The following is a 13050-nucleotide window of genomic DNA, read 5'->3' as shown; positions in this document are numbered from 1 at the left end:
TGTAAAGTGCTACAAACGAAGTGATCCTAATTCGTTCATGTTGGACATGAAGAGTGGGGGTGTCCTTGTGTAAAAGAGTTTGTACAAGATCGGACCACGAAATGAGTCACTCTTACTTTATAACGTTGTTTACTGTTTAAGACTAACTATTTCAAAGCGATGACCTAGGTAACTTGACCTTAATCCTAAGCTAACTATGAACTCCTGTTTATCTGAGATTGCCCTTAGATTTGCATAGGTGAGGGTTAGCTCAACTGCGTCGGCTCAATATGACTACCATTTCAGGGGTAAGACTTGATAGATAGTTGGGGACATAGGGTGCAAGAGGGAATTCACTGCTACTCGCCAAATGGATAGTAGAGAGGTTGTTCCCTTAAATGCTGATTCTAGGGCTTGAACAAGGGATCCCGCCCTCTCATTTGGCATGAGAGGGACTCGGTTTTGTGATTGGATCACAAAACAATTGTTCATTAGGGGATCAGTGTGGACTTAAGGAACAAGAGGTAATTACATGGTAAAACAGAGATTTGACCCAGCCGTTATTACGAACAACCTGTGAAGGGTTAACTTACTAATCATGGTTATATCGAGTGGACATAATATATCTACAGTGAGAAGAGTTCAACTATAGGCTTTAGTGGAGTGACCCATTAGTTAACAAATGGGGGTTAGATCGGTCTAATGAGTTTAGCCAATTAATCTCGGATCGTTGGAGCCTATGATCTGTAGGTCCATGAGGTCCCCATACTAGCTCAAAAATGGATTAACTCTAGAGTAGCGTGATAAGTTAATTTGAAACGTTCAAATTAGAATAAAAAAGAATTGAAAAAAATATATTTAAATATGATTTAAATATATGAAGATGAATTTGTGTAAAATTAATTTAATATCATATATTAAATTAATTAGAATTATTTAAATTGTTTAAATAATTATTTATTAATTTTATCAGAAAATTAATTTATGAAATTAATTTGTAAAATTAATAAATTTTGATTTTAGAAATAAAATATGATTTTAAAATAAAAGTGGATTTTTGGAAATTGAAAAGTTACACAAAACTTGAAAAATGGGTTTTCAAGTTCATCTTCAACTTGCTCACTAGCTTACAAGGAACCCACCACCTCTTCTTGGTTTACTCCAAGTATGAGTTGCATCCCATGCCGCACATCTCTTTGCATGATAGTCTGCAATATATTGAAGAGATTGAAGTGAAGAAACGGAGGATGAACCAACTGAATTTTTGCTGAAAAATTCAGATAAAGAAGGTGTTCTTCAATGGATTGGTTCAGTAAGCTTTCTCCATATTCCCTGTGATTCCAACTTATTTTGAGTCCCACAACTCAATCTAGAGCACCAAGAGGATAGTAGAGAAGATCTTGTGGTGGTCTACACAAGGATTCAGAGGATTTTGCAGCTGGAAATGGAGATTTCGAAAGTTCGACCAAGGTATGTTCATGAAACCCATTATACTATGTTTTTAGCATGTTTCTTTTCAACCAAAATTAATGAATTAGAGTGCTTATGGATCCTATTCCCTTCCGCTGCGTGCTGGTATAGATCCAATAAAAAGTTTGTATAAAATCGGACCACAAAATGACTAGTCTCATTTTATAATGTCGTTAATAATAGAGACTTACATTTTACCAAGATGACCATAAGTGACATGACCTGAATCCTGAGTGAGTTGTGAACTTTTTCTTATGAAGGCGGTCATTTGATTTGTATTGGTGAGAGTGATCAGATTGTCAACTCAATATGTGTACCATTTTGGGATTTGTCTGATTAGAAAATTGGGAACACAGCTATACAAAATGGAATTCACTTTGTCCCTAATTTCAGGGTAAATAGATAAATTGCTCCCTTAAGGGCTGATTTTGGGGCTTGAACATTGTGACCACATCCTTTCTTGGCCCGAGAAGGACTTGGTCATAGTTGGACTATGACTAATTGTTCACTGGAGGGATCAGTGGTACTTAAGGAGTTAGATGTAATGGATGTGAATATTTTGAGTGGTAGCACCTGTGTAGTTAGGTGATAGATGAGATCATTTATTTATTTGCTATAAGATTTTCTTTAACTACTATTAGGTCAATAGGTGCTAAGGATACAAGTCCATAGGGACAGGTTGGATAGTAATTGTCATAAAAGGGTTGTCAACTACTATCGTCACATCCCTTCTCGGATTAAAAGGGTAATCTGGGAGGGGATGTGACACCTATCCCAACACATCCCCTCTTTTCCTTGGCCATTTCTTAACTTTAAGTCCCAGACCCATGGTGTAGTAATCTTACCAACACATGGTTGCTCTCACCTTCCCAACACATGAGAGCTTGCTTCATGCCAAACTCACACTCCAAGGATAGCCTTCTCAACACCTCAACTTCTTTGATCTCTACTCATTTAGACATTCCCTTGACCATGCTCTTGTTTCCAATGCATGATCCTCTTGCCTGTACCTAGCTTGGACAACCATCTCTTATCTTTCTCTCATTCATCTCCACACATGGCCTACCAGGCTATCTTAAGACATGATGTAATCTACCTCCATAAAACCTACCTCGAACGCAAAGTTGCCCTCTCTTGGCAACACTTATCAATTCATTTCCATGCTAAGTACCTTTGTGTACATCAACCTTCTAAAGCATAACTATCTTTATCTTTACTTCAATAACCTAAACCTTTCCTTAGCCAACACAAGCCTTCTTCCTCCAATTTCCCCCAAGGCCAACGCATCCCATGCTTCTAAGCACCTTGAGCCAATCTATCACAAGTCATTTTACTTTGGAAGTTTCAAGGTTCACACTGGAGATATTTAATTATCATCTAGAGATTTGAGTATATTGTGTAATCATTTCTAATTTCAGGCAGACTATAATTTTCATTGTTTAAGTTTTCTTTAGGAAGAAGGAATTCATGTTTTCGTTTAAACAAATTAAAAGATGAAATTAGTAATATACTTATATGTAGTTTAATTAGAGTATATCAGTAACAGCCTACAATAACACATATATTGACATATGTCTATAAACAAATTAAAGAAATCAACGACGTGACATACTTCTATAAACAAATCAGTCATATACTTATATACACTTTTGTCATAGATAGCCTACGAATTGCACATAAAAAGTTATAAATTTCTATAAAATAGCGATATACTTCTTTAAACCAGTGACATAGTTCTATAGTTCTATCAACAAACCTAGCAGGAAAAAAAACACAAGGAAACCCAAAATCAAGTAAGAAATCGCTATAAAAAGAACCTTGTGACTTATCTTTTGTGTTTCTATATTTGGAAGATGATTCTCCATTGTTGTCCATCTATTAAAAAAAAGGAAACAGTAGGGAAAATAGGCATTACTTATAGTTGAAAATGATTAGTAAACCTTGATATCCAATTATTATCCATGTAAAGGAAACTGAATAGTACTGATATCTAATGATTGCATGAAGTTAGATAGAATGAGAAAGTTAGACGGTTTCATTATACATACTGATATTGAACGGTTTGTTTCAAACGTATGTTAATTCTCCTTGGTGTAACCTTTGATATCCGTTGATTATACTTGTGGTGCATTGTAATAGCATAGCACCAATGTTTTGCAACTTTGTAGACTCTAACTAATTGGAAAACGAAAGAAAAATGGTTAAAGTCATACCTTTAATTCGATTTCAACTTATATTGGACTATAAATTTACTAAAATAAGTCATTTTGGAAGAAATTGAAATATTCGATAATAACTCAAAATAGTTTATTTAATCCATTTTTATAAAATGTTAAGTTTTTTTAAAAATATTTTCGATAAGGCCAGCGTTGGACTAGATCAGCGAACAAACATTTATTTTGGTTAGGGTTTTCACCGTGGATTTCGTGGATTGATTTCTACACGTGATCGTTCAATCTTCATGCTTTTTGGATTGTTTATGGACGTCAACTGAATGTTATCGACCTAGGCTGGTCCTTTAGACAACCCATGAAGTTTGGGCTTAGGGTATATGGGCTTTTTCGGCTTCTTTTATCGATTGAATGTGCTTTTTGCTATATTTGCTTTTTTTTTTTTCTTTTTCATTTTTTTTTGCTATATTTACAATTAGTTTGGACCAATTTGTTATATTTGCAACTAGCACTATAATTTAACCAAAAATATTAAACAAAATAATAATAGTCTGGAGTGGAAGTCATCCTCATCTTTCCATTAAGAAATAGATAGCCGCTTTACATGCGCTACCTCCTTTCTTTCTTCAGTGTTTTTTAAATAAATAAATAAATCCAAGTCAAAAGTCAAAACTGCTTCGTTGTATTTGGCGATGTTGACGCGTTACTATTAAAAGAAAAGAAAAATCGAGTATTATAACACAAACACAACACAGCACACTCAATTAATTAATGCAATAGATCGTGTGTCGAGGGAGAAATTGAAGCAACTGGTCCAACTTCATGGCATCGCAATTAATTAAAAAATGGTAAAAAAATACAAAACTAACACCTTTTTTAAAATTCGTAAATTTATGTGCATCTCGAAATTAATCTTGAACAAAATAACATTGAATTTCTATATATTTAAAACTTTCTCAATAAGATCTTGGAATCTTGAACAATATTAAGACCGAAATTCTATAAAAATCCCAAATCTCACCCCATTTTCTGAAAAGTTTGATATTTTCCAAAATTTAAAAATGTTGAATCAATTTGAAAAATTGATTTTGATAAATTAGAAACCAATTTGGAAATTCATATAATTGTGAAAACATAAATTATACTAAAATTTTAAAAAATTACGTAATAATTTGATATAATATTTAGTGAACATAACCGAATTTGGAAAAATTTTAAAAATAATATAAGATTTTGTATAAGATTTGAGAAGAATAGAATTAGAGAATTCGGTGTGTAATCCGGATATACTGATTTTTTAACTAAAATCTTGTGGTCAATCTCGTCCGAGATGTATCAAAACGAATTTTCGTACGAGAACCTAACCATGCTATTATTGAAAAATTTTCCAATTAATTTATAATTATGATCACAAGAACAAAAAGGAACCAAATTCTCTGTAATTGTATATCTACAGTTTGGGGCTTTATGATTTTACCACCTTATGATTCAGATTTGGGGAGATCGAGAACCGTGTAAACGAAGGTGCCTGAAGAAATGTCATCGAAATCCTTGAGTGGTTCTAATACCTTGACGACGGCGCTCATGGTGGGCCTCTGCTTTGGGCGGTGGCTTAAGCACTGGTAGGCCAGTGAGGCTGCTTTCTGAGCTCCCATTTCGGAGTATTGGCCTTCAAGTCTGGGGTCTATTATACGGCTTAGCTTCCTGGGATCATTCAGCATCGGCCTCGCCCACTCTGCCAAGTTCTGCTGCCTCTTACGGCTGCTCTTCTCCACCGACCTCCGCCCTGTGAGCAGCTCCAAAAGCACTACTCCGAAGCTATACACATCACTCATCGCCGTCAAATGTCCTGAACCATACCAATCATAATTAATTCAACTAACTATTTTATTTTTAACCAACAAGTTCATGAATCCTCATCCATACCAGTCATTATATACTCCGGCGCTGCATATCCATGCGTCCCCATTACTCGGGTAGAGACGTGCGTGTTGTCTCCTTCTGGACCGTCTTTGGCCAGCCCAAAATCAGACAGTTTCGCGGTATAATCCTGAGAAAAACAGAAAATGCAATTCACTTCAGGCCTGAATCAACCCTTGGCTTCACACTTTATTCACACACAATAACAACAATCTAATCTATAATCTATATCAGTGTCAGGCTTGGTTGCTTACAGAGTCGAGCAGTACGTTGGAGGCTTTGAAATCTCGGTAAATAACTGGTTTATCTGCTTCGTGGAGGAAGGCTAGACCCTTTGCAGCTCCAAGAGCGATCTTCATTCTCGTCGACCACGGCAATGGGATTGAATATTCTAAGAAGACACATTGAGATTATGATGAGCAAAGCAAAAAACAGTAGCGAAAGTAAGTAAGTAAGTAAGTAAGTAAGGCCAAGGGGATTGCATTCCATATCCATACTTTTGAAAAGTTGATTCTCCAAGCTTCCTCTGGGCATATACTCATACACAAGCATCCGATGTTCGTCTTCGCAGCAATATCCAATCAGCTTCACAAGATGGGCGTGCTTAAGCTGCCCTAGAAAAATAACCTCCGTCTGCCATTGACCATTCAATAGAATCGAATTGATTAAACAAGGGAATGGAATGGAATTGAAATTATTGAATCGGATGGGAATTGAAGTAGGTAGCGTACCAGCCACTCCCTGTGACCTTGGGTTCCGTCCAAATCGAGGAGTTTAATAGCTACGGGCTGAGGGAGCAAGCCAGGCCTGAGATTATCATCGAGGAAGCCTTTGTAGACGGGGCCGAAGCCACCCTCTCCAAGGAAGTTCGATGATGAAAAGGTCTGAGAGATAAGCTTCAACTCAGCGAGGGTGAAGGCGTGGATGTCAGATCCGGCGAGAGAGATGGAGAGGTCCTCAGAGAGGGTGGAGTTAGGGTTACTGAAATCCATTTTCGAAATCCTTTGGAACGAACTCGGCTTACTATTCGTCGCCGCCACTACTTTCATCACCTCCGACGACTGCGACTCCACCTCGCAGCAGCTCGAGAAGATGGATCTCCACTTCATTTTCTTCACCGCCATTCCTATTTCCTACTTTCTTTCTTCTCTGATTCCAAATCCACGCACTCTTAAAACAAGGATGCAGCCGCGGCCTTCCTAACCCAAAACCAAAAACACTCAATTACCTCCTCCTTCAATTTTGTCATTATTATTATTTTCATTATTATATTCTGTGTTTCGAGTCTTTTGACACCCTGTATCACATAACAACTGCTCCATCACGTGCTTATTTCCAGCTTATATTCCTCAACACTGTTTCACCCTAATCTAACACATGGGTATAACCGTATAACACCATTTTATATCTTACATAGCTCCACCCATGATATCAACCAACACCAAGAGTACAAGAGGATTCATAATAAGATAAACGTCGTTTAATTCGATAAGTAAGTGAACAATTTCAAATCAAAGCGGCCACAACTCATCTATATTATTCTAGTAACTAAAAGCTCTTTGGTTAAAATCTCTCCTTTCTAATTATTCTAAAAAAATGATTGGTTATTTATTTATAAATTATTAAGCGGTACCTAATTATACTTTTTGTATAACAAAAAAAAAACTTTTTACATCTATATTATCAAAAGAAATACAAGTTTTTTTTAAAAAAATTTTGGGTGATAAAAATCTGTAGAAAAAAAAGAAAAGAAAAGAAGTGTTTTAAATAGTAAAAACGCGTCGGCTATAATTTTGACAAATGAAAGGATAATTGTAAGAGTAATTATTAGGCTGCACCTAACTCATATGTTTTCTATTTTTTTTCATTATAAAAAAGAAATTAAAAAATGATCATTTTTAAAAAATAAAATTACTACGTAATAATATTTTATTAAACAATACTTATCATAGATGCATTTAAGGAATTACTCAAATTTTTTCCTAAGGGTTATGATGGAGTGAGAGAGAGATAGAGGGAGGAATCTTGATATGCCGATGGTGTGAATATGAGGAACAAACGAGAGAGTAGTGGTAGCGGGTGAAGGAGGTGGGCCCCGGATTGGATGATTATTCATTATTCAAAGTCAAGGGGCATTATCGTGAATATATAATATTCTAGATGAAAATTGAACCCTTCGTTTTTTCTAACATTAATTTGTATCTTCTCAGAGAAAAAAACATTAAGATTTGTAAAAACGCGTGAAGGCAGAGGCCATAATTTGACTACGACAAACTCTCCCAATCAGCCTCCCAAGTCCTTCCAATTCTATAAATGGAACATTCCATACATTCTTTTACTCTTTTAATTGCAGAATATTTCTCCACAGCATTGGTTGATAAATGTTTGACTAAGTTGTCAAAAATACCTTATATTTTACCATTAGTCTTTTTTTAAAAAAAAAAAATTACTTTTATTCTATCAAAATTTATGATATTATTTTTACTTGTCATGAACGTTTTAAAATTACCTTCAAATTGGAAGAATGTTGGATGAAAAGTCATATGCGTCTAAGTGTTGTTCTTTTTTACTAAATTCAAGGAACCGTTTTTAGTCATTGTCACATTGTTTCAAAGTCACTTCATCATTTTTTATATATATTTTAAAGGATTTTTACTTTTTTAGGTAGTTCTTAAAGGTTTACGAAATATCAAAAGTAAAGTTGCAACTTTAGAATGAAAGAATAAAGGTATTTCGTATGTGTGCCAATTTATATACTCAATTATGTTTCGTTTGAAAAAATATCCGTTTGAAAAATATCCTGTTTAATTCGTAATTTTATCAATTAAACCTCTAAACTTTCATAAGCAAATTAAATTGAACTTTAAATTAGAATTTCCTTTAAAAATCATCCATGCTGTTAATCTAACATTTGAAGAAGTTCACGGGTATAAGAATTGATACAATGATGATTTTGAAAGAAGACTTTAATAAATGGTCTTAATTAATTTACTTATGACAATTTAATAGTTTAATTGAAAAAAAAATGTTTGAATGGGGATGTAAATTGATACACTCACAAAAGTTCATAGTTTAAATTGCCACAATTATTTTTTTAAAAGGAAAATTGATACAATTATTAATGCAAATCCCAATATTTAGAGTATAAATTGATATATTCTCTCTTCTTTTATAATTCAGCCTGCAAGTTTTTATGTGTTCAGATCTGGGTTCGATAGCTAGCATTTTAGCAAGGGTATTCCATTCATAGGATAAAAACAAAACAAAACATAACACTGCCATACTTATTTCACTTCTTCCATTTTACAGCTTTTTAATTAACGATTAAAAGATTATTAATTAGTAATTTAATAGACAAAGGTTAACGCGTTTTTTAGTTGGCCACTGACTGAAAACGGTCTCAAACGGCGGCAGAAGCCTCAACGTATCCGTCGCCGCCGCCACCACCGCCACAACGGTCAACAAAAGAAACCCTGCCTCTTGAGGTTTGACTACCATTTATATTCAGCCTAAATATTTCGCTCCCACATTGGCTGCAAATTTGACTTCAGGTTTAGTAATTCCACACATGTTTAATCGACCCATCAGTTTCAGATGAGAACTGGAGATATATCATTTAAATGCCAGTTTGTAATAACTTTTCAAATGCTTTTCAAAAGGGTTATTAAGTTTTAAAAAGGGTTTTAAGCACTTTGGGTGTAATTCAAAATGGCCCTAAAATCACCCCCTAAATATTCTTTTTTCATGGGAACGATGCCACCATAATCCCTGCACCAGACCCGAATAGAGAGAGTATTGCTATGTATGCTATATAATTCAGGTTTACATAAAATAAGAGTATTCCGGTCAAGCTGAATCAAGTCAACTCGAGATATATAATAATCCTTACATTTATTTTATATAATTATTAAAGGCGAAAGGAAATGACCAAAAACCTATGCCTATCCCAACGCTGATTTCCTCTCTCTTAAACCACAAGATGGTCTAAGGTCATCTGCATTTCTTCAAGTAACTAACCTACTAAACTTTGCCAGAATCACCAACAATGATAAAAATAATCCCGTGTGAGAACAAGCGCAAATCCGCCGAAGAATAATGCCTTATCGGCTTCAGCGCACCTCTCTTCGATTATTTTTCATTCAGAATTCCAAGTTTTGCCTATGATCAGCATGTTCAAAGAAATCATATGGCGACCATTGTCATTGGATTCAGACAGAGAGCTTTAAACCCTTTTAGAATGAGAACTCGAACACTAAAAAATCTATGAAATATTGATAAAAAATTTCGGGAGGACGTTTCTATCCCCACCCCACCCCACCCCACCCCGCACCCACATACACAGAAAGGAGGGGAAAAAAAGCATCCTAAGTTGAACATGCACAGTTGGTAGTACTACCATTGGTGCCATTCAGCCTTAAGAAACTAGAGTCGGTGTAAATGTCCTAACCGTCTATTAGTAGTCAACTTGTCTCATCCTTCACTCGCTTACTTTGTGATATGGCACGGAACAGGAGCACATTTCCCAGTTGTTGCAGGCCAAAAATTCTCAGTCCACTTCCACAATGGACCTCATCAAACAGCAACTGGCACACATGAAGATTTTTTTGTAAGTGGGCTTCCTAACGATAACAAACCCAAGTTCAGGTTCTCTACAGCAGCTTGTTTGATTTGAGAGGCTTCATTAGGCATTCCAGCCTTCAGAAGGCAAGATATCAAAGAATTAATAGTTATTTCATCTGGAATACAGTTGACTTCCAACATCTTATAAAAAGTGCTAATTGCTTCCACCATCCTCCCTTTCATACAGTTGCCAATAATGAGAATGGTAAATGTTATTTTATCTGGCCTGCATTTCTTCTCCTGCATCTCAGCAACTATAACATTTGCTTCATCCACCTTTCCAGCCTTGCAAAACCCATCAATCACAGGATTATAAATAAATGGTTTGGGAACAACCTCACTCACTTTCAAGTGCCTCAGAAAACTTCTCGCCTCCTGTATTCTATTTTCCTTACAGAGAGCATTGATGAGAACAGCATAAGTATACACATTTGGAGACAGGTTTCTTACTTTCATCTCCTCCCAGAGCTTCAAACCTTGATTCACTTCACCTGCCCGACAATAGCCATCGATCAAGGAAGTGACTGTAACCACGTCTGGTGGACAGCCAAGAAGAAGCATTTTCTCATACATGACTAAAGCAGATCTCATGTTTCCAACCTTACCAAAACCATCAATGAGGACATTGAAAGTGAAGTCGTTGGGTTTGATTCCAGAACTAACCATCTCGTCAAAAAGGTCAGAAGCTGCCTTCATATCACCCAATTTGCAATAGCCTGATATAAGTGATGTGTAGGTTACAACATCTGGTGAAACCCCTTTTATTGACAGAACTTCTTTTAGCAAATCATGCCCTTTACTAATCTCATTAACCCTACAAAACCCATTTATAAGCGTATTATATGAAACAATGTCAGGAAAGCAACCAAAATTTCCCATATTTTGGAAAAACTCAAAAGCCTTATCAATTTTTCCAATTCTGCACAATCCTCTAATTAGAATATTGAAGCTGTAAACATCTGGAACAAGATATGGTTCCAAGTGCTCCCTGAATAGTAAGACAGCTTCATCTACTAGGTTCTGCTTGACCAACATATTCAACAAGTTATTGTATACAAAAGGACTAACTTTAATACCATAACGGTGAACCTCATTAAGAAAATTTTTGGCAGAATCTAACTTTCCCATTTGAGCGTATGAAGACACCATGAGTTCTACAATGGAACTATCCGGCAAAATCCCATCACTCCTCATGCAATCAAACACAATTTTTGCAGAATCGTTGAGACCCATTTGACAGAGATTCCTCACAAGCAAATCATAAGTATTAAAAGTATGTTTAATGCTCAGGTGGGTTCTACTAAACTCAAAAAACTTCAAACCCAGTAAGGGATCTCTAAACCGCTTAATAACCTCGAAAGCGATTGAAGGGTTCAAGTTTCTACTTAGATAACCAAAACAAGCATTCAGGGAAATCGATCGAAAAAAGAGAGTGCAGACAACCTTCACTAGCCAAGTCTCCGGGTTTCGTAATACCTCTCTATCACAAAAAGGTCGAGCGCGTGATACTCCGTCTGCAAGGCTATAAAACTGGGCAATGGAGAAATTGGAGGCTCGAAACCTGTAGGTACGGCTAGAGAAGAATAAGAGAGTCATCTGCAGCCCCACGCCATCACTGGGCTCTGCTCTATCTTCCCATATGTTCTCAATCACAATCCTTGCCCGTTTACATCCAGGTATTCTGCTAGGTCTCTCAGATTGTGTGTCCGATATTTGCTTCCAATCTCTACACTTCATGGAATGAATGAAATGTAAATTCTAACTCGCATAACTAATATGAAATCCCTCCTTTTATTCAAGAGAGCTGAGATCGACCGAAGCTTGAATACTATAGCACTGTTCACAACAAAATGCTGGTTCATGAAAGCTGCCGACTCGCGAAAGACGTAGGACCCGGAACCTAACAAGGACCTCGGAATTCCAATCAATGCGCAGCCCGAAAGATGAAACTACAAGACCTCCAATAAAATCTCTGGACTTTGAAGGAGAGGAAACAGCTGCAAATTGGATGAATCGACGACACCCTGGTCCTTGCGTTTAGGGTTTTTCGTTTTACTTTGTTTAATGCTTTTTTAGAAGTCTGTGGTGGGTTTGCTTTGGGCCGGGGAGTTGAAGATCGGGGCCGTTGTATCTGTAGCCCAAACAGGCCAATCATCCCAATTTGTTAATATCAATTTCTTATTACTTAATTGAAACAAAAATGGTAATGGGTAGCAATATTAGTGTTAAAGATTAGTAATATAGCACACTTTTAAAATAATTGCATATATGATAAATTTTGATCGGTCAACTTATTTCAAAATTGCCCTCGCCTTGCGCTGGTTTGTCCACAAGCTGCAAGTCGTCTTCTTCGCGTAGACATATTCGGCCAAAGTTCTCCTTTGCATTTATTTGTTTCTCTCGTTCTTCACATTTCTTCACTCTTATTTCATTCGTTCTTAGATTTAAGCTTCACAATCAGGTCTGGATTTGAGATTGTTGGGTACAAATTTATATTTAAAATAGTACATTGATTATATTTAAACGGTCCGTTGATTATTTTTAAAACGGTCCGTTGATTAATTTTTTAAAACGATCCGTTTCGATGTTGAAGGCCTATAAAAGGCGAGGCCTTCAGCAGTTCGTGAGACACAGAATTCATTTTCTTAATTCTCCACTTCATTTTCCTCTCCTCCTCCATCTTAGCTTTCCGAGAAGTGAGTTTAGAACGGGTGTACGTTCCGATCGGTAACGGTGCATTTTCGATCGGTTTTCATTTGGTTGTTTTATCCCGGGGACGACGTGGCAATTTTCAAACCTGCTTACACACTTGGGAAGAGCCGCAAAACGTCTTAAAGAGAGCGAGCTCCGCGACTCAGCCTATAACGAGTTTCTATTTTGCAGGTTTTGC

General features: G+C 36.3%; 2 protein-coding genes across 2 annotated transcripts; both read right to left on the bottom strand.

The window, feature by feature from the left end:
- Nucleotides 1–4965: 4965 nt before the first annotated feature.
- Nucleotides 4966–6943, bottom strand: LOC120079757 (serine/threonine-protein kinase RIPK-like). The gene is made up of 5 exons (XM_039034123.1): nt 6272–6943; nt 6038–6173; nt 5795–5931; nt 5547–5670; nt 4966–5469 (listed from the first exon to the last, which is right to left on the bottom strand). The coding sequence occupies exons 1-5, from the start codon at nt 6662–6664 to the stop codon at nt 5102–5104; spliced, it is 1158 nt and encodes a 385-aa protein (XP_038890051.1). The 5' UTR covers nt 6665–6943; the 3' UTR covers nt 4966–5101.
- A 2405-nt stretch (nt 6944–9348) lies between these two features.
- Nucleotides 9349–12276, bottom strand: LOC120079756 (pentatricopeptide repeat-containing protein At2g06000). Its single transcript, XM_039034122.1, has one exon. The coding sequence runs from the start codon at nt 11895–11897 to the stop codon at nt 10113–10115; it is 1785 nt and encodes a 594-aa protein (XP_038890050.1). The 5' UTR covers nt 11898–12276; the 3' UTR covers nt 9349–10112.
- Between the last annotated feature and the right edge of the window lie 774 nt (nt 12277–13050).

Source organism: Benincasa hispida, chromosome 6 (genome assembly GCF_009727055.1).
Source record: "Benincasa hispida cultivar B227 chromosome 6, ASM972705v1, whole genome shotgun sequence".
NCBI lineage: Eukaryota > Viridiplantae > Streptophyta > Magnoliopsida > Cucurbitales > Cucurbitaceae > Benincasa > Benincasa hispida.
The sequence above is the reverse complement of the archived record's forward strand: the minus strand, read 5'-3'. Positions and strand labels throughout refer to the sequence as shown.

Bases quoted from the DNA above. Each gene is read 5' to 3' on its own strand.
- LOC120079757 (XM_039034123.1), bottom strand. From the start codon at position 6,664: ATGGCGGTGAAGAAAATGAAGTGGAGATCCATCTTCTCGAGCTGCTGC. The intron at 5,671-5,794 runs GTAAGCAACCAA...TGTTTTTCTCAG, and splicing joins CCAACGTACTGCTCGACTCT to GATTATACCGCGAAACTGTC. The intron at 5,470-5,546 runs GTATGGATGAGG...GGTATGGTTCAG, and splicing joins GCCGGAGTATATAATGACTG to GACATTTGACGGCGATGAGT.
- LOC120079756 (XM_039034122.1), bottom strand. From the start codon at position 11,897: ATGAAGTGTAGAGATTGGAAGCAAATATCGGACACACAATCTGAGAGA.